The 21,136-nt window shown below is 45.1% G+C and overlaps 2 protein-coding genes and 1 long non-coding RNA gene across 4 annotated transcripts in view; 2 read left to right on the top strand and 1 right to left on the bottom strand.

The window, feature by feature from the left end:
* KIN (Kin17 DNA and RNA binding protein) overlaps positions 1 to 1,686 on the top strand; it is a 42,541-nt gene extending 40,855 nt beyond the window's left edge. The window contains exon 14 of the transcript XR_006959715.1: positions 621 to 1,686. The gene's annotated coding sequence lies outside the window, so the exon portion shown is untranslated. The remainder of the gene's footprint in view (positions 1 to 620) is intronic.
* Positions 1,687 to 3,485: 1,799 nt separating this feature from the next.
* The window catches only part of ITIH2 (inter-alpha-trypsin inhibitor heavy chain 2), a 36,996-nt gene continuing 19,345 nt past the window's right edge, over positions 3,486 to 21,136 (bottom strand). Inside the window, exons 12-21 of the mRNA XM_047065129.1 lie at positions 19,730 to 19,911; positions 18,449 to 18,634; positions 17,929 to 18,068; positions 15,788 to 15,957; positions 13,274 to 13,411; positions 8,359 to 8,472; positions 7,826 to 8,024; positions 6,887 to 7,059; positions 5,401 to 5,512; positions 3,486 to 3,675 (exon numbers count right to left, since the gene is read on the bottom strand). Of these exons, the coding sequence (XP_046921085.1) occupies positions 3,528 to 3,675; positions 5,401 to 5,512; positions 6,887 to 7,059; positions 7,826 to 8,024; positions 8,359 to 8,472; positions 13,274 to 13,411; positions 15,788 to 15,957; positions 17,929 to 18,068; positions 18,449 to 18,634; positions 19,730 to 19,911 (1,562 nt within the window). The 3' untranslated portion in view covers positions 3,486 to 3,527. The remainder of the gene's footprint in view (positions 3,676 to 5,400; positions 5,513 to 6,886; positions 7,060 to 7,825; positions 8,025 to 8,358; positions 8,473 to 13,273; positions 13,412 to 15,787; positions 15,958 to 17,928; positions 18,069 to 18,448; positions 18,635 to 19,729; positions 19,912 to 21,136) is intronic.
* LOC124501151 (uncharacterized) lies at positions 6,083 to 9,072 on the top strand. Of its 2 annotated transcripts, none has more exons than XR_006959717.1 (3): positions 6,083 to 6,476; positions 6,569 to 8,311; positions 8,955 to 9,072. It is a non-coding gene; the product is annotated as an uncharacterized LOC124501151 (long non-coding RNA). The 2 variants fall into 2 exon arrangements; XR_006959716.1 differs by lacking the exon at positions 8,955 to 9,072 and adding an exon at positions 8,444 to 8,787.

The raw sequence follows: 21,136 nt of genomic DNA, 5'->3' as shown, positions 1-21,136 counted from the left end.
CCTCGGTGCCTACTTTGCCAAAGGAGAACCACAGGATTAGAATATGAATCAGCCTTGATTGATAAGTTGGTTATTGGCTTGACTGAAATGCTCTCAGAAATATTAAGCCACTAGTACAATTAAAAGGAAGCATCCTTGATTTTTCTTTCTTTTACATAGATATTCCAGAGAAAGTCACCAGCGTAGACTTGGCCGGTGTGAAGAAGTGTTAAGAACATAACACTAAATTCTTACGGCATTTTTATGTATTCAGCACGCATAAGCATTATTTAAGCATTTTTATGTATTCGGGCAGCCAGATAACTTTTACTCTGATCTCACTGGGTCTTTGGAGCGACTTTTCTCTCTTTCAATTGGGATAAGGCTGAAGAGAAGAATGCCACCTTTTATGGTATTAAGCGATCCTTTAAAGCATGTTGAATGGTTTGCATAAGGTCTCACACCAGTAGGTACTAAAATAACTCCTGATCCGTGCTTCATTTTTACTACACATCGAGACAATCTTTAATTTCCTTTTTTTAATTATTATTATTTCTTTGGAATAAGTAACTCTTTAATTTTTTCTTCAAGCATGGGCTCCCATTTCCCTGACAGTAAGATATATATTTGCTTGGTTTAAGGGAAACCATTCGGATTGATATTTACGAAAAGCTTTGAAGACAGGCTACAGGAGTCCTGAAGATGATTGGAAGATAGGGGCCCTGCGACACCCCAGCTGAGATTTACGGTGACGACCTACTCCTCTCTACAGAATTACGTTCTGATCAATCCCTAGTGGGTTGCAGAATGCTCCAAAGAATAAGCAAGCGTAATACAGGTAACTGTCAGGTTGTTTTCCTTTATTGCTGAGAGCACAATACTTTCAGAAACTAATCAAGAGGTAAACAGTGGAAGAATCTCTTCCTTTCCACTGATCCCTAGTAATTTGGTTCCTTCATTTGAAATTCAAAATGGAGTATCCATTTGTAACTCAAAATTAATTATATAGAGAAGGCATATTTCTGGTCTCAATGGGGAGGCGTGGACAGCATTATTAATACAATTTTAGTTGCCTTATTCAAAACGCCAGCTATTAATAAAAGTTTTGATAATTGAATAACATGGATTTGACTTTAAATCTAGTTTTACAAAACTGTGTTGTTCAACATCCTGCATATAAATATACAGCCTAAGATCTTCATTGTTATTTTTAGAACTACAGAGCACATGTAAAATACTAAGAATCAAACTAAACATATATCTAAAGATAGTAGTTTTAAAGTCTAAATTCTTGCCAAGTAGCAGAGTTAAGTGTAAGAACCTACTTTTGAAGTTTGTGTTACATATTAGCATTTTAAGATCAGTATTTTTGAAGTAGAAAACGGAAAACCTGGAGTAGACTTTTAATGTACCATAGGTACCACAGATAAAACTAAAAGGCAGTGCCATTTACCTCTTCAGCACTGAGGTTACCTATGGATTCTAGGAATATCACATTTCCTTACTATTTTACAATTAGACCAAAAGACAAAAACTTGATTTTGTAAATACAGGTTGAGTGCGAAAAAGAGGCAGTTTTGTGTACTTTCTAAAGTAAAAATAACTTTTACCAAATTATGGAGGGAAAGCTTCATAAAAACAGACCTGTAGGGGTGCCTGGGTGGCCCTGGCGGTTAAGCGTCCGACTTCAGCTCAGGTCATGGTCTTGCGGTTCGTGGGTTCGAGCCCCGCGTCCGGCTCTGTGCTGACAGCTGGGAACCTGAAGCCTGCTCCAGATTCTGTGTCTCCCTCTCTCTCTCTGCCTATCCCCTGCTTGTTCTCTGTCTCTGTCTCTCTCTCTCTCTCTCTCTCTCTCTCTCTCTCTCTCAAAAATGAAACATTAAAAAAAATTTTGTAATGGACCTTGAAACACTTTTTAAGTGCAATTTTACCACTTTGACCTTTGAAAATATATCCGAATTCTAGAAATTGATTTTTAAAGGGAAGTTATACACAAAGAAAAGTACAGACTTACAACAAACCAGATTTGCACCAAATCACCCAAATCCACTATATTAATGCAGACATAATGAAGTCTGATTTGTTGTGTATTGATTCTGCCTTATAAATGTCATCAGCCTTTTGTGAGGACATAGCTTGCTAGTTAATTTATTTCAAAATGCAGTCTAATCATATAAGATTTAAAATTACTCTCAGGAATTGCTTAAATACAAACAAAAGGTATATAAGGAATACTCAGGAAGCCTCTGTGTTCAAGATCATTGAATCTGTGTGAAACGTGTTGCCACATAGGGGTGACTTCCAGAGAATTTGGACCTATGATTGTCTCAGAATTCATAGTAACATTAACACTAAGTGAAGTTAGCCGTGTGAGGTAACATCCTGAGCGATTTTAAATATGCAAAGAATTTGGGAACAACAAAATCTCCGAGGTGACCTTAGAATGCCATCAGGGAAGCAGGACTGTTACGAGGGATCGTAATTTAATAAGCAGACACCTACCCATTTGTATCATATCTTATCTGGAGGATAGCTTTGAGAACAGAAACAGGGTAGTGAACTAAGGCCTTGTCATGGTTTATTATAGGTGTCAACTTGGCCGGGCCATGGGGTACCCAAAGAGTTAGTCAGACACAATCTGGGGTGTTTCTACGAAGCTGGTTTTGGATGAAATTTACATTTAAGTCATAGCCTGAGTAAAACAGGTGGGCTTCCCTAAGTGGGCCTCATCCAACCAGTTGAAGGCCTGAGTACAACAAAAAGGATGACACCCCCCCCCCCCCCCGTAAGAGGGAATTCTCTAGCTGCCTGCCTTTGGATTTCATCGGCAGCATGGATTTTTCCTGCCTCATGGCCTTCAAACAAAAACCGGCTTCCCCCAGATCTCCTGCCCCATCAGTCAGCCCATCCTGCAGGTTTGAAACTACCATTCTTTATAATGATGTGAACAAATTATTGTATAAATCACCCCCCCCATATATATATGCATAGTTCTGTTTCTCTAGAGCACCCTGACTTACACAGTCTGCACGGACTAAAAAGGATTTCTGAGGCCAACACTGTGGAGGAAATGTTGGCCAACCACACTGGGCCATCGCAGGGACCTTGGCAAGCCTATCCCAGCAACTGGTGACGGCTTTTGCCGCCACAAAACAATCAAGAGCAAGCAACTTACCCTGTTCTTACTTGACGTTCGCCAAATAACCTTCTCATAATTGAACATCCCACGTACCTGATAGCATCAAAATATACTCAGCCTGCAGGGCTGAAGACCAGACCCTCGAGAATAATGAAATCATCACAGCAAATGCCAAGTTGAGGGCTCCGTCTGGATGCCAGCGCGAGTGGCCAAAGCAGCTTTTCCTTTGCATGACCCTGATTAACACGTCTTAACATCTGAAAACTCGACAAAATCCTGAATCTTCTTTGCAAAGTATTTATTTTCTTCGGCTGTATTCACAGGTTTTCTAAACCACTATGACATCTGGTTACTGGAAAGGGGGCAGGGAAGGGCCGTATATACGTATCATTTCCAAAGCCACACATCTTTAAGGCCTTTGGAGAAAGCTATAAAGCTGAGGCACAAAGTAATCCTTGTAATGTCCGTCGATGAAACCTTTCCCGCTGTTATGCACGAACCAACAGGAAACCTCTGTTCCGAACACTCGATCTGTTCGATAGTCCTTCTGTAGGCCTCTGCGGGGAAAATGGTGAGTATGGTTAGACTTGGCCAGCTTGCGTATCTGCAAAGCTTCTTTGCTGTTCATCATGCCCCTCCTGGTGCCGTATCTGCTCACGCCCACCTACCCCCACTCCCCAAGCTGTACAGAACATTCTCTCGAGCTTGGTGTTGGAAGGACAGAGAATAAGCACTGCATCCTTAGATAATTCAAATAACCCTTTGGAGACTGACCAATATGTAGACTTTTCCGGCACGGGAAAGAGTGCAAGTTAACGTCCCAGTGGAAAGAAAGCGGGAACCAAATGCTGAGCCGCTGTGGGCTCACCTCACGTGTCCCCTGCTGAATGAATCTTCACTGTGAGGGTGAGTGTTCTATCTAAGGGTGATGCCAGCTGTTTCTGAGAAATCCATGCTCCCACTTACAGGACAAAGAAGCCGATGATTTAAAAAGCTGTGTGGCCTATTGTCGCTAGTGAGCTTTAAAATACGGATGAAAGCGCACGACCCCGTCCACCCTGAAGCCCCCGTCAACTCAGTCTCAGTTATGTATTTCGAGGTGCTTCCAACAGAAGAACTGGAGGCCTGACAGTTACGTTTGCCATTAGAGTATAGCAGGTGTGCGTTTACCGACCTAGATAACTTATTTTACTCTTGTTACTGTGCTCGCCATTTCCTTATCAAACATGCTCACCGACGCCCACGGGTCACTCACTGGTCTCCAGTGAGCCGAACCCGGGTGAGTGGTACACTCACCAAGAGCTCGTCGTTTTACTTCAAAAATCTATTTTTGTGGTGGTATGTATGGCTTAATTATTACTGCAGTGTCATCACTTACTGATGTGGAAGCCAAGGACATTTGCGGGCAAAGAAAGTCATTTCTTATAAAGCAACGTTGATTGCTTTGTAAAAAAAAATAATTAAAAAAAAGGCAAAAAAAAATCCACAAAAAACCTGCTTTAAAATGATATCAGACAGGCACAGAGGAGACTGCTGTAACGGACTGGGAGAAATTTAAAAGATTGAGAAGAATGTAAACACTCACGATGCTTTCCAAGTATAGAATCCTCACTTTGAACAAAGCATGCGGAGATGGTTTGTGTCAGAAAAGCTACACAAAAATGCATTTGGTAGATTCATACTCAAGAAGAAGGCTGCAGTTTTATATAAAATTATATATTCAGGGACTCCTGGCAGGCTCAGTTGGTTGAGCGTCCGACTCTTGGTTTTGGCTCAGGTCATCATCCCAGGGTTGTGGGATCGAGCCCTGCATTCAGCTCTACACGGAGCATGGAGTCTGCTTAAGATTTTCTCTCTCCCTCCATCCCTCTCCCCTACTCAGGTTCTCTCTGTATCTCAAAAAAAAAAGAAAAGAAAAATAAAAAATAAAAAATATATATATTCTCTAGCACTGTGGTTCACAGGCATTTTTATGATTTCCTTCTTTGATCAGCTTTTTCAGTAAGCCAACTGGTGACCATAGGGCTTGTAATGCAGAGGATGAGACCAATGGCTTCATTTCTCTTGGCATTTTATGGCACCTCCTTATCTACCTGGTCCCTATTTGCAGTTAGGCTGGCGTCCCTGCAGCGGCCTTATACAGATGCCGTGTGTGTTTCTCCCTGATGAACTGTTTCGTCGGACATAAGTAACACTTGAAATAGCTTTTCTTGCTTTGCTCATTTCTGTTCTAACCCCGGTAGGAGCGCTCTGGGTCGCTGCTATATGCATCCGAGGCCTACCTGGTGACGATCAACCTGTGTCCCTTCACTTCCATGCTCGCCTCTGGCTTCTCGGGGTCCTTCCCCGGTCGCTCATTGAAGATCCGGATCTTTGGCTCATGCATGAACTGGCCTAGTGACACAAAGTCCAGACTGATTTACGTGGAACCCACGGGCAAACAAAAACAACAGCCTCATCATCATTGGATCCAAACTGCACTTTGGTCTCCCTCTAGAATTTCTGGGGCCGAAAGACATACCGAGAGGGAAAAGGCAGAGCGATGGGAGGGATGGGTCCTTCCCAAGAGCAAAGCAGGGTGCTCACCCCACGGTCACTTTACACACGAGGCTGACCCACTGGGCGAGAAGTGGAGTGGAACGCCCTGTGGCTAGGGGTGCGGGTGAGCACCTGTGAGCACAGCTCAGCTCATAGAAACAAGGTTTGTGATGTCATAGTCACATACTTCAACCGAACTGTTCCTTAGAAGGTTGGGGTGCCTGGGTGGCTCAGTTCGGTTAAGCCAACCGATTTCAGCTCATGTCATGATCTCATGGTTTGTAAGATCAAGCCCTGCATCAGGCTTTGCGCTGATAACACGGGGCCTGCTTGCGATTCTCTCTCTCCCTCTCTCTCTGTCCCTCCCCAACTCACACACGTGCTCTCTCTCTCTCTCAAAATAAAAAGACATTAAAAAAAAAAAAAGTTCACCTCTCTTCAGTTACAAAAAAAAAAAAATCTTCAATGTATAATTTAAAAATTGAAAACGTTTCTCTAACTTTCCCAGTTAGTGATGATGAAATCCCGGGTCTGGGATTACCCGCACCAGCAAATGGTCTTGGCTGTAGCACAACCCAGTCCCCCTGCCCTGCAACGTAGGGTTGTATTAATCGTGTTTGTTACTTTCTGTATATTATGATTTGACATCTTAAAACCCTGACCGGCTGGGAGAGACTGCCCCCTCCCTACCCAATTCTGAAAGATAGCAAAGGACTCAGACAGGAGCATGCCTGCCGTGTGCAAGCTAACCACCCAGAGCTAGACCTCCGCTAGCTGGCCTGCACAGCCCAGATGGAATCATTCCAGGCCCAGGTGCCAGGTAAGTAGAGACCACCCTGGACCCCAAAGCCCACCTACATTACTCAAGCTAGCCAGCCCAGAACTCCCCTCCTCTGTCTTATCTTTGCACAGAAACACCACAGAGGCTCTGGCCTTGCCCTGCGCGTTAGCTCCCTGATGAGAACTTGGCCTTCCTCTGCGGCCCTGCGAGGCGAGCCCTGCCTCTCGTTTCCAGGGGGAGACCGGGAGCGATGGTAAACGTTTCCATCGATGGCATCGGCCCCTTTGCGTCCTCGCTCAGTCACCTCTACAGATCAAGCCTTGGGCACAGAGTATGGCTCTAACCCGTCTTTTGAGTCCACACCTGTTACTGTCCGAGTTCTAACCTCCAAAGTTGCTCGAGACCAAGAGGGGGCCCCCCACTTTGCCTGACGGTCGATGGACACATACCTATTAGTCCATGTGCTTTAGGTGAAAACTTGTTTGTGGGGGGAACGTAGATCCCCAGAAAGTCTACGTTGATCGGATGCTTCTTCCAAACCCGATGGAGTAAAACAGAGAAGGACACGTCTTTATTCAGGGTGACGGTCACAGTTTGCTCTTTCTTCACAGAGACAAGCACCCTGGTGTGAAAGCCAAAATGGAGTCAACATTTCTAGAACAACTGTTCAGGACGCCATTCCTCCCACCCCGGACACGAGCTGGCCACCCCTCCCTGGACAATCTCACTAGTGGTCTAAGTCTGTCACAACGTTTTTGCCACAGAATGTTGTTTTCACTCCCGGCTCTGGAATTCTGTCAATTTATATGTTTGTATGAAAACAATTAGCAGGGGGGTGCCTGGGAGGCTCAGTTGGTTGAGCATCCGACTCTTGATTTTGGCTCAGGTCATGATCCCAGTGGGGTGAGATCAAGCCATGCGTTGGACTCCCCACTGAGCGTGGGGCCTGCTTAAGACTCTCTTTCTCTCTCTCTCTCTCTCTCTCTCTCTGCTGTCCTCCTGCTCATGCTCTCTCTAAAATTAAAATTAAAACAATTAACAGATAATAATGGGAAAATATTACTCCTAAGATACAATCATTGTGTTTCTGGGCACAGTCTGACACGGAGTCGGCCGTGGAGTTTTGATGGATTCATTCACTTTTCTGACACGGATTTACTGCGTTCCTACGACATGCCTGGCCGTAGGCTGGCACTGAGACACGCAGTGACCAAAAGATGTGGACCCTGTTGCCAGGAACGGGGGAGTAGGTAACAAAAGCCTTTCTGAAGCGCGCGTCTTCATATTTAAAATGACAATGTTAAGTTCTAGTTTATATCACGGATCTCTGGATTTATGTACGTAGTCGTGTGGAGGGCGGGCCTGAATCCCGACGTGATAACACTTGCCTCCGATTAATGACGCGAGCAGTGTCCGACCAGGACAGGATGGACGTACGGGAGCCCCGGCTCAGGGTGACGGTCTCGGTGCTGATTTCTATTTTCATGTCTTCACTTTGGAAGTAAAACCCCAGTTTTCCGAAATAGGTTCTGAGTTTTTCATTCTTGGGCTTCTTGGCACCAGTGAGCTGCCCATTGACCAAAATCCCTATGGAAAAACACATGTTTGTTTGGGTTTTTTCCCCCTCCGTGAGCCATTTTGCTTCAGGATTTGACATTTCTTCCTATGCAACGCTCACCTTATTACCATGTGTGACGGCAGTTTAAATTAATGATATTACAGTAAGATCTGCCAGTTTACACTCAGGTTTTTGGCGATTGTAGTTCACTTAGGCATATATTTATAATTTATTTCTAATTATCAGGGTTTACAAAGTACGGGACTTCGATTCAGTTAAGAAAGAAAGAAATCCCAGGGAGCGACAGCGAAGCATGGTAATGATCCCATTGTTTCGTTCGGATGTAGTATCTTTTCACTTTACCTAATTCTGGATCAGAAACAAGGTTGAGGATTTTTCCTGGTTCGGAGTCAATATTGAAACAAACATTCTTTTCATTTTTCGGTAGGTAAATGATGAAGTGTGGGTCGTTTTCAACTGGAAAATAAACAGAGAAAATGAGATCAAACAAAATCATAGAAAGGAAGATGACTTTGAGCAGGACTTTATTCCTGAACATCTTTAATTTAACAGGAACAAATATTTACGGTGCTTCTACTATTTGCTGGGTTCTGTTCTAGGCACTGGGGGCCCAGTGGTCCAAACCCATTGTCCCTTCCCCATGGAGCCTCTCAGAGTTTTAAGTGATTGTACAAATATGGTGTATACTTGTTCTGAAGCTATCAGGCCAGAGATAAAAAAAAAAAAAAAAACAACAACAACCAAGAAACACACAAAGCATGAGAAACACACACATACACACTATATATACATGTATACGTATATATATATATGTAACATACATATACACCATACATGTATATACTATGTATGTGTATATACACACAGTGAGTGTTGTTTTAAGTAACCATATGCAGTACATAAAAATAAAGGAGACAATATTATTTGTTGGCATACAGATTGATATTAATCAATTCTACGAGCAATGAAGCATGATGCTACTCTCAAGAAAGAACTCCCTTGGGGTGCCTGGGTGGCGCAGTCGGTTAAGCGTCCGACTTCAGCCAGGTCACGATCTCGCGGTCCGTGAGTTCGAGCCCCGCGTCAGGCTCTGGGCTGATGGCTCGGAGCCTGGAGCCTGTTTCCGATTCTGTGTCTCCCTCTCTCTGCCCCTCCCCTGTTCATGCTCTGTTTCTCTCTGTCCCAAAAAAATAAATAAAAAACGTTGAAAAAAAAAATTTTAAAAAAAGAAAGAACTCCCTTGTTACTGGACAACTTATTCTGGCCGATCTTTCTTATTTGTTTGTTTGTTTGTTTAATCATTCAACAAATATTTGGCGAGGAAGAAAAAAAAAAAAGCAAACTATGACCAAAGCACTGAATTAGGCATTGGTTGGTGTAGCTATAAACAAATCATGGTCTTGTCTACAATACCTCCAAGAAAGGCACAACTTCATGAAAGAGTCACCAGGATTCTCTCATTGACCAAACTTCACTTAGGCTCCCCCGACTCTTTCAACGACGCCTCAACTTTTGGACTCACATACGTGTCTGTCTCTGCATTGTCGTTTTTTAGCAGGAATCTTACTACATTAGTTTAGCTAGAATCCCCGTCCTCCATAATGATCACCCTTGATATCTAACCAGGTTTCTCATCCCCCACCATCCTCCAGGTGATGTCTGATCACCTGGCCGCCTTCCACAAGATTCCTATTTGGCTGGTTTGGTCGGAATCCCCTTTACTCCTGATGTTTCCTCTTGGTGATTTTCCACCCACCGCCCCCACCCTGTTTTTGTCTACAAACTCCCACTTTCCCATGCCGTACTTGGAGCTGAGCCCAATCTTTCCCGCCTAACTAGACCCCATTGCGGGGGTCCTCGCACCCATCACGACAGCCCCCCACCCCTGAATAAAGTCTTCCTGACCATGCGCACTCTAACAAATGTCACGAATAATTTTTTTCTTTAACGGGTTTTCTTTCACAGAGACAGACAGAATAAAATAAAAGGCACAAAAATGTCACAAGCCCAATGGTCTGGGGGTAAAGATGAAAGGGTGACGAACCCCACCTGGCTAGTTGAACCCCACCTGGCTAGACGAACCCCAAGGGCCTTGCGAAGGAGTTCGCATTGAGAAGGGCCTTGCGAAGGAGTTCGCACCAAGCCTTGAAGATAGGAGAGGAGGGGAAGGAAAAAAGACATAGGAGACAGATTTTGTTCTGAGTGCACAGAATGAGGCCCAGCCTGGAGGTATAACAGTTGATGATTTGTGTACAAGTGACTACAAGGATGGGTTCTTGAAAATGTAGAAAAAGATAAGACTAGAAATGGGGGTCATAGAGACGGAAGAATGGACCTGTAAGTTGGGGAGCCATTCGAAGGTTTTGAGAGTAAATGTGGCAAAGATTTGATTTTAGGGATATAACATGTCACAGTATATAAATTAAGTATTGAGAAGCGGACAAAGGAAAGTCAGTTGGCAGCTAATGTGGCAGCAGGCCGGGCGAGGGATGGTAAATTCACGAACTCCGATGGGAAATGGGACCCGCACGGGAGGGAGAGTCCGGGGATGCGTGGCAGCGTCCACGGTATCTGGTAACGGAGTGAGCCGTAAGAACTGCAGTGGTTGTGTTTTCCAGAATAAAACTGGAACGGCGGCCTTCCATCCACCGAGGGGTTGCTGTTTTCTAGACGTGATCGCAAAGTCCTTTGCAAAACATTAACTCAACTGATTTTCCCTGTAGCCTTGCAGGGGACAGGTGACCTGCCCCGAGGTCACATTACAGAGTCAGTAAGTGGCAGAGCGAGGACCAAAGGGCAAGCCCGTTCTCCCATGCGCTCGGATACGCTCGTTCGTTCTCAAGTGTGTGACTTGGGACATGAAATGGAGGAGAAACCAATCCAGGACACTGATACAATCTTGTATTTCTTTGCACCCCCCACCAAGCTCCTGCTCCGTGATCAATAAATACTTGGTTAATCGATTTGGTGCTGAGCGGGGCACTAGAGGGCATCATTAAAACACAGAGCAAAGGCTCTCGACTCCCTTTCTTCAATTAAGCAAAAATCATTTTATCACGATAGCTCGTCCTTTACACAAATCCAGTGTTTTGAAATGTCTACTGAAGGGAATTGCTTTTGTTGAAGATAATGATTGATTTTGCCAAAGCCCACGAATCCCGCTAATCAGACCTTCTGGTAATGACCGCACATCAGAGCCGCCACGCTGAGTTGATAGAATTCTAGACGGCAGACACGAGGCATCATATTTAGGCGGGTCCCAGGACTCCCACGACTGAGTTCACAGAGTCCTGACGACCTAGGGTTTACGAACTTCTGCTGGGAACCAGGGACCGAGTCCATAGTAACCACCGTGTAGTTTTTTCCTCATCCCCATTTTACAGGCGGGCTCACTGAGACCCAGAGAGGTTTCAGAGTCTGGCGCACGGTCCCGTGGGCAGAGTTTGACCGCAGACCCGGTCCCCTTTCCTGCCTCATCCGGCAGGCCGTGAACTCAGAGGTAGCCCTGCATTCTAACTGGAACGGACATTGAAAACTAAGTTAGCTTTATCTCTACACGTTTCGACAGAAGCTTTGTTTTGCGAAGCAGCAGTGGAAGAGGCTCACGCCCCTGTCAGTGACCTTGTCCCTCGCTCTGAGAGCCACCCAGCCCCGTCCCCACGTGGATGCGTTGTAAAATTGCCACTACTGGCTGGAAGTCCAATGCGGGGTCCTTCGTTAAGCTCCGTCGTTGGACACGCTCAGGTGGGAGAGTGGAGGGGCCGCTCTACGAAGCATTGCCACCCATGGAAAGCTGAAGAAGCAAATCCCTCCTGGCCCACAAGTAACAATTTTAGAGACAAGCCAGAGGGGAGAGCTGCGCTCGCTTTAAAAATTGATTTGAGAGGCGCCTGGGTGGCTCAGTCGGTTAAGCGTCCGACTTCGGCTCAGGTCATGATCTCTCGGCTCGTGGGTTCGAGCCCTGCGTGGGGCTCTGTGCTAACGGCTCAGAGCCTGGACCCTGCTTCGGATTCTGTGTCTCCCTCTCTCCCTGCCCCATCCCTGCTCAAGTTCTGTCTGTCTCCCTGTCAAAAATAAACATTAAAAAAATTTTTTTTTAATGAATAAACGTTTAAAAAAATTTTTTAAGTCGATTTGAAGTCCTCACTATGTTTTCTCTGTTATATAATGCAGTGCTTGGTGGATGGCGGGTATACAGTCTTGAGAAATCGGTTCTGAGGGTGAGAAATGTTCTTGCTGGAAAAGTCTGTGTGCCTGGCAGTCCCAAAAAGCTGCACGCTTCTGGAAACACCAGGAGTTACTGAAATTTCAAACAACCCGAATCAAGCTCATACTTCCAACAGGGAGAGGGACGCGCTCGCTCCCCCTGAATGGTGAAATGTGCTCCTTTCTAATAAGAAAGAAAAGAAAGTAGAGCTCACACAGGCTTTCGACGCGGGGCCCGCTAATCGCTAGACGGCTGTCATCTCGCTCCAGGAAAGGTGGCCATACCAGACCAGGAAGGGGAGAGGAGACACTCTCCTCCCCTGGCCCCCAGAAGCTCCTGCCTCTCTCTCACTGGTTGGGAAAGGATACTGGGGAGGTTGACGACGAGGAGAGACGGCAATCTGTACAAGGAAGCAGCTGTCAGAACTGTCGCACAAGGAAGCAGTCTTCCCTTGGATGATCCCGCCTGCCACCCGTACCTCCCAGGGAAGTCATTTGTGGAAAGGGTTTTTAGGACGGAGCTAAACGAGGATTTTTCAAATGCGCTACTGAAAACAAACAAACAGATAAACAACCCCACAAAATAGCATGTGGCTGTGCAGGAAACAACATTAAAGTGGTTTTCTTTTAATTTTTTTAAAAAAATGCTCACTTATTTTTGAGAGAGAGAGAGAGAGAGAGACAGAGTGCAAGCTAGGTGAGGGTGAGGGTTAGGAGCAGAGAGAGAGAGGGAGACCCAGAATCCGAGGCAGGCTCCAGGCTCCGAGCTGTCAGCACAGAGCCCCACGCGGGGCTTGAACTCGTGATCCGCGAGATCGTGACCTGAGCCGAAGTTGGACGCTTAACCGACTGGGCCATCCAGGTGCCCCCATTAAAGTATTTTTTATTGCAAAATGTATAGCTTCTAATATTTAATAAGAACATTTGTTTTCTGGCTAGCCCTTGACGACGGTTTCACATGTAGTCGACAGCCTAGCTGTGTAAGGATGCCCCACGGGACTGGGATCCCACCGGGAGCCAGGACGTGGAAGTGGGGTTGACCGTCTCTTACCTCTCATCACATGTGGAGGAGGAGTTGCCTCGAGGACCTGAGCCCCCAGCACAGGCATCGGGATCACTGGCGTTGGGGAAGGGTTGACCCAAGATGGGACTGAACTCGGAGCGACTTTGCTGCCGTAATACAGGGCACCTGCGTAGAACAACCCGGATGCATTAGTTTCTCAGGCTTATTTTCCATAGAGATTCCTTACGACTTCAAGAATCTGTTTTATGTAGATCCCAGAGATTCTCAGCTAAGCTTTTCTCCCATTAATTTGATCCCAGAATTTTCTCGTTTCTAGCTCCTCCTGTCTTTATGCCGTGTGGGCCCGCTATAGGGTTCTCTGCAGAACCTGGGGCTGTGGGAACTGCCCCATAGAGTCTGGAGAAGTGCCCCGTGTCTTCAGCATAGGTCAGGGGGATGACGTCCGGGCCAGCCCCTGGTGAAGTTCAGGGTGACAGTCGGCCTCGGCCTGGATCTGTCTCCTCACCAAACAGCAGTCTAAACAATTTGGTTTCTCCACCAACTAGTTTCCCCTACTGGTTACCAAAAATTCATTTTGCTCTCTGATATATAGGCAGTCCTCCTGTCTTTGAGAGACAAATGGCAGTCCGCCTAAGCATTTTATCTAGGTGATACAGAATCACTTACAAATGCCCATGTGTCTAGGGCAAGCTTCCCCCTAGATAAATTTAGCTGTGGGGCCCCAGGCTCTTGTAAGGGGTTGTCAGAAGTAAGAGTTCCAGGACGGCTGGGTGGCTCAGTCAGTTAAGCGTCTGACTCCCGATTTCGGCTCAGGTCACGATCTCACAGTTCGTGAGTTCGAGCCCCACGTCGAGCCCTGCGCGGATAGCACGGAGGCCACTTGGGATTCTCTCTCTCTGCCCCTCCCCAACTCTTGCTCTCTCTCTCTTTCAAATTGAATACATAAACTTAAAAAAAAAAAAAAAGAAGTAAGAGTTCCTTGAACTCTGGACCACTGTGATAAAGCTGGTGTGACAATCGCTGTGAAAAGTTCATTCCATTCCTATCTACTTACCTATGTCCATAAGACTTATCAGGACTTGGGCCTATACAAATGCTTTTTAAAGATTTCATTTTTAAGTAATCTCTACACTCAACATGGGGCTCAAACTCACAACCCCAAAAACCAAGAGTCACATGCTCCACCGACTCAGCCAGCCAGGCGCTCCCAAAAAATTTTTTTAAAGTAGAACTGACCCTGGGGCGCCTGGGTGGCGCAGTCGGTTAAGCGTCCGACTTCAGCCAGGTCACGATCTCGCGGTCCGGGAGTTCGAGCCCCGCGTCAGGCTCTGGACTGATGGCTCAGAGCCTGGAGCCTGTTTCCGATTCTGTGTCTCCCTCTCTCTCTGTCCCTCCCCCGTTCATGCTCTGTCTCTCTCTGTCCCAAAAATAAATAAACGTTGAAAAAAAAAATTTTTTAAAAAAAATAAATAAAAAAATAAAGTAGAACTGACCCTGAATCTGATCTCTTTCAATCTATTAATAGTGTTTATCCATAGATACTTGAAAAAACAGCCACATTTTTTTTCCCCATGAAGAGATGATTTCTAATAAAATTTGACTAATGGATATCAAACTTCATAATATAGGCATATCGTTTTGACCAGTTTTCTACTTGTAGTAGTTGTCATAAAGCTCAATCTAGAAGAAAACTGTGAACACTCAGAATCGTATAGTTTCACAAGCAATTGAAAAAAATTTAAATCTGTAAACACTTTTTCTTGCAGCAGAGCAGAAGGATCAGTAAAAACTTTCTGGCATAACAATATGTTACACTGAGACATAATTCTACCAGGAAAGTAGAATGGAAATACAAGTTCAACTAGAAAAAAAGAACAATATGGACTTCCCAACAATTAAAATAGAATTTGTTCATGTATTATTTATTTATTTATTTGTGTGTGTGTGACAGAGAGAGAGAGAGAGAGAGAGAGAGAGAGAGAGAAGCCCAAGCAGGCTCCTTGCTGTCAGCACGGAGACCGACGCAGGGCTCGACCTCCTGAACCATGAGATCATGACCTGGGCCGAAATCACGAGTCGGACGCTTAACCGACTGAGCCACCCAGGCGCCCCCCGTTCATGTATGTTTTTAATGGATGATGGAGAGCACCAAGCTAGTTATTGCAATTCACTGGAAACACCTACAACTGTGATGCAACAGTTTTATTTGAAAAGTCCGATATTTACAGTGTGCCCCAAATTAAACTCATTGCAACCATTTAAGCACGGCGGAAAACGGCGCCGTGTTCATTTAAACCGTGCGTGCAAGGGCACGGGGGTCTTCAACATTCCTTTGGGAGCTAAGGGAGCAAAAATATTCGAGGGCCAAAGCGATAAGCTATCCCCAAGGACACGGACAGAAGAGCTCGGACACACGGCGACACAGGCCTGGGAGCCAGAGGTGGGCCGCGGGGGGAGATGGGCAGAGGCCGGAGAACCCCGACTCGGGGTGAGGAAGCCGGCCCGTCCCGTTTGTCCACCCCCACCGAGGACAACACCGACCTGAGCAGCAGGAATGATCTTGTGGGGGGGAGTCCGCCAGCATACGCTCATCCCCTGCCTCGTTCTCAATCACCATGGCGGTGAGCGGGGTCACCATGTGATGTTCCAGAGACATCTGCAGGATTGTTTTTGTGATTTTCCTTTTGGCAGCGGCTGTGGGAGCCAGGCTTCTGTATTTAGGAAACAGACCCATTTGAGAACATGAGGGCTGAGTTAAGATTCCACCCCCCCCACCCCCTGCCCGCCCTGACCCTCCCCCACTTCTGGGCTCGACCAGGACCCTCGGACCACACGGCAAAATAGGACTAACTGGCTCTATGAAGCTAGTATCGTATTTAGCCATGCCGTCCTAAGGACTTGCTTTTTTCTGAGTAGACTTTATTTTTCAGAGCAGTTTGGGGTTCACAACAAAATCAAGGCGAAAGTACAGAGACTTCCCATACTCTCCCTGTGCCCGCAGACCACAGCGTCCCCCACTGTCAACATCCCCCACCAGAGCGGCGTATTTGTTACAACTGATGAACCGACATGGACACATCGTCATCGCCCAAAGTCCACGGTTTACATTACGGTGCATTCCTGGTGGTGGACATTCTATTGGCTTGGACGCACGTATAACGACATGTATTCACCAACGCAGTATCATACAGAACACTTTCACTGCCCTAAGAATCTCCTGCGTTCTGTCTGGTCACCCTTCCTGCCCCCCCAATCCCTGGCAAACTGCTGATCTGTTTTACAGGGATTGTTTTTTTTATTGTTTTTTGTTTTTTAAATCAATATTTCACTTCAGCCTTTGCTGTGTATCTGTAGTTTTGCCGTGAATGCACCCAGGATGCTTCTGGGAAGGGGCAGGGCTATTTCTGCTCACTTCAAACCCCATGTCTGTTTTGTAATCCTATGGACATCACAGATTTTCTCTGCGAATACAGTCATACAACTGTATTTCATTTCTTCCCAACCTAATTCAGGTGACTCTGTTCCAGCTTCCTGGGAATCTGCTCTAATATGTGGAATTGGTCTCAGGAATCATAATTCTCCTATTCAGCACCTGCATGTCATTCTGATGCATGTGGTCAAAGAACTAAACATTACTGGAAAGTGTCGTTTTTACAGGCACCTGGGTGGCTCAGTCGGGTAAGCGTCTGACTTCGGCTCAGGTCATGATCTCACGGTTCGTGAGTTCGAGCCCCATGTCAGGCTCTGTGCTGACAGCTCAGAGCCTGGAGCCTGCTTCGGATTCTGTGCATCCCTCCCTCTCTGCTCCTCCCCTGCTCGGACTCTGTGTCTCTCCCCGCCTCTCTCTCTCTCAAAAATAAATAAGCATTAAAAAAATTAAAAATAAAAGAAGTGTAGTTTTTATATTGCAGAGTTTAAGTGCAGGTCAGCTAAGAAGCCAGAGATGAAATACATAAGCATTACATCACCCATCCTTATGTGATACGATAATCATAAATTTCTCTGTTTCTTTTTATAATTTTTTTAAGCTTCATTTACTTCTGTAATCTCTATACCCAACGTGGGGCTCGAACTCACAACCCCGAGATCAAGAGTCGCATGCTCTTCCGACTGAGCCAGCCAGGAGCCCCGTAAATTTCTCTTTGGGCAATAAACGGTTTTCAAAAGTGAATGCAAATGAGCTACCGACACTCCCAGCAACACGGATGGATCTCACAGATATCATGTTGGACGAAAGAAGCCAGAAATGGACGAATACAGATTGTGCCATAATATGAAATTTCGTCACAGGAAACTAATTGATGGTGACAGTGATATCCACTGCAGGTGGGGTGGGTGTTCGGTGGGAAGGAGAACGGGGACCCTTCACTGAGGATAGAAGTGTTCTCTAATGATCTGGGTGGTGATTATGTGGGTGATACACACAAGAATTTATCAAACTGTAGTCTTAAAATTCATGCACCTCACACGCTTTATGTATGTTATACCTCAATACAAAAGACTAAAAGAGTGAACTCAGCTTTACCTAAAGTGCTTGGAAAGCAGTGAAAATTGACAATGCAAATCCTGAATTCACTTGCTGCCTTTCTGGGTTCCACATCCTTTTTGTATGACACTCCAGACATTCAAGGCAAACGTCTCACTTCTGCGAACCCCTGTTACATACACACTTTTCTTCTTACCGCTCAGCCAGAAGTTGGTTGATTGTCAGATAGGCCCACAATTTCTTGGTGAAATCGGGATCTGCGTGTTTGTCTTTTGATAGAAATTCCTCCAGGTCGTCCATTTCGGCCAGAGTTTCCAAGACTAATTCCGTGTTAGCCTGGATGATGGAAGATTCAGTTGAAAAACATCCGGGGGACAGGGCTATAGTTAATCAGCCCGCATTTTTCGTACCTACTGTGCATGAATCAGGGCACGACGTAACTTCAAGGGGAATGCAGAATAATTCGGAAGAATGCAAAAGCGGGAAGTACGTATATACATCCAAGGTTTGGGACTGGCTTTGGGATGAAAGGTAAGGACTTGCAGAACGGTTTGGGGACAATGGCATAGATATTCACACGCCTTCCCTTGCAGTTATTATCATTGCTTTTATTCCAGATTCTTGGAATGCAAAATACCAGCCTATTAATATACAAGATGGACTGTATCGAGGGCACCGATTAGTATTTTTAGAAGTAAGCAGATAAACAGAAGTACCGCGGTTGCCGTTATGATGCTTTGTAACTGCTCGGCTTTTTCAGGGTCAAATTTTCCTGCCACCACAATCTCTGAGCCTCCGAAATAGTTGTGGAAACTGTTCTGAGTGACATCCGATACTGAGGTGTGGGGGTAGTTGAACTGGACGTTCCGGAGCAATGGGGTGGAGACCTGGTTGTAGAATTTCTACAATTCATGCAGAACAAAGAAATCGTTATTTTCATACCACTTCATAGGTCTAAAGCAGTTTTCTCTGCGATTCCCCAAAATACTTAGTTGGTGTCTCTTAATTTACTCTCACAGGATTTCTGTGGAAAGCCACAGGACAAGGAAAACTCACAATTATCAGATGAATTGATATGGAGAAAGTAAAAAATTGTTAAGACCATTACCCTTGACTTAACAGCCCAGCATTTTTTCCCCCTTTTATAACCAGCATAAAAAGCTCATAAATACTTATAATAAGAAAAGTCAGCTGGGTTGATATTCCCAAACTGCCCCTTATGCCTTTCCTGTCCCCAACTTTCAATTAAAAAAAAAATTTTTTTTAACATCTATTTATTTTTGAGAGACAGAGTGCAAGCAGGGAAGGGGCAGAGAGAGAGGGAGACACAGAATCGAACATGGGCTCCAGGCTCTGAGCTGACAGCCCAGAGCCTGATGTGGGGCTCGAACTCGTGAACCATGAGATCAGAACCTGAGCCAAACTCAGACGCTTAACAGACTGAGCCACCCAGGCGCCCCTCCTGTCCCCAACTTTAAATATGGTGCCTGCCATTGCCACATGGTACCTGGTACTGACAGAGGGTGGGGTAAAGACATCTTTTTTTCTTGTCCATTTAGGCGAGATAAACAAGTAACTTATCTCCTTTACATTTAAGGAAACCTCCAGGCTATAGTTTGATCTGTGTTGCATCACAAAAAGTTGACACCAAGATGCCAACGTACTTTAAAGGGGAAACAATGGCCATGAAGACAAGGACAGTTGTTTAACAAGACTGGAGAGCCCAGAAGCATTGATAATGCCTCGGGAGAACTGCTCAGGAAGTCGGGAAGCGTGTGCCCGGCCCCTTCCTGCCTCCCGCCTCACTATCCGTGTAGATATACGTGCAGCGTGGGCCGGGTGAGGAAGCAATCGAACACTTCCTGATTCTTGCGGCTGAACGAAGCTGAAGTAATGACAGTTTGGGCTTAAATTTGGCTGTTTTCTTTTAGACATCAGATCTTGCTAGTTGAATGACTTTGGGTGAAGGAGGACAAAAGAAAGAGAAAAAATGTTACTTTGAGTTGGGCAGAAGTGTCCTGATTTCCATAGATCCTTTGAGCAATCCCACGGTTTTCATTGGACAGTCTCTTCAAAAAATCATAGTCAACATCAAATCCTATCCCCAAACTGAACAAGGAGATATTGTCTCGTATGTTCTGCTTCACGTTTTTCTGGATTTTTGACAATTTCAGTTCACCTAAAGTTGATGATGACAGAAAGGAAAGAATGAGGGGGCCACGTTATAATGATTTTGAAAGAAAATCATGGAGACAGAAAATTTCTGTCAAATTAAATATTTTTTTTAAAGTTTATCCTTTTTTGAGAGACAGAAAGAGAGCATGAGTGGGGGAAGAGGGAGACACTGAATTCAAAGTAGGCTCCAGGCTCTGAGCTCTCAGCACAGAGCCCAACCCGGGGCTCGAACTTACAAACTGTGAGATCATGACCTGAGCTGAAGTCAGATGCTTAACCAACTGAGCCACTCGGGAGACCCAAGTTTTTGTCAAATTAAAAATGCACTTAACCTTTTGACCCAGCGACTCAGTTCTAGGAATTTTTCTTACGGCTGCACTCACACAAATGGAAATGAAGTGTGGGCAACCATAGGCAACCATACGTAGTAACATTATTGGGAATAGCAACGTATTGAAAACAAAAACAAACGTACACGAGTAAAGGAGGTCCGTCAGATGATGATACAGTCAGATGATGATACATTCAAACTGTGAGATACTAAGCAGTTTATTAGAAAGAGCAAGGCAACTTTTTATGTGTTTATATTGAATGATCTCAAAGACACATTTTTAAAGGGGAAAAACAATGTAAACATCGGTATATGTAGGATGTATTTGCAGATGCACATGCATGTATGTGTGTATATATATTGACATATACGTGTGTATATGTGTATATGTAGTCTACAGATATGCACAAAATATCTCTGGAAAGATATGCAAGAAACTGGTAACCAAAGGCTTTCTCCAGGGACAGGAACTGGATGGTTAAGGTACAGAAATGAGGAACAGACTTAATTTTTTACTGTTTCCTTTTCTTCCAGATGATTTTATTCTCAAATTGAATTTTCTTTCCTTCCTTCTTTCTTTCTTTCTTTCTTTCTTTCTTTCTTTCTGAAGATTTTAGTTTTTTTAAGTAATCTCTGCACCCAACGTGGGGCTTGAACTCACTACCCTGAGATCAAGAGCTGCGTGCTCCACGGACGGAGCCGGCCAGGCGCCCCTCAGATTGAATTTTAAAAGTAATTTGATCTGAGAAGGAGGAAATACTGAACCTACAACAAATGCTACGTAATGACTCCCGTTCTCGTCTCAGTATTGGTAAAATGGTGGCTTTCCGTCTTTCTAGGACTCTGGCTGCCATTGTCCTGACTGGCCACTCAACTTCCTTCCATGGAGCTGCGTCAG

The sequence above is a fragment of the Lynx rufus genome, unplaced genomic scaffold (genome assembly GCF_022079265.1).
Source record: "Lynx rufus isolate CCGP_SWC_20201006 ecotype Redwood Valley unplaced genomic scaffold, mLynRuf1.p SCAF_7, whole genome shotgun sequence".
In the NCBI taxonomy this organism is placed as follows: Eukaryota; Metazoa; Chordata; class Mammalia; order Carnivora; family Felidae; genus Lynx; species Lynx rufus.
Note: the sequence above shows the minus strand (reverse complement) of the source record. Positions and strands in the feature narration are given on the sequence as shown.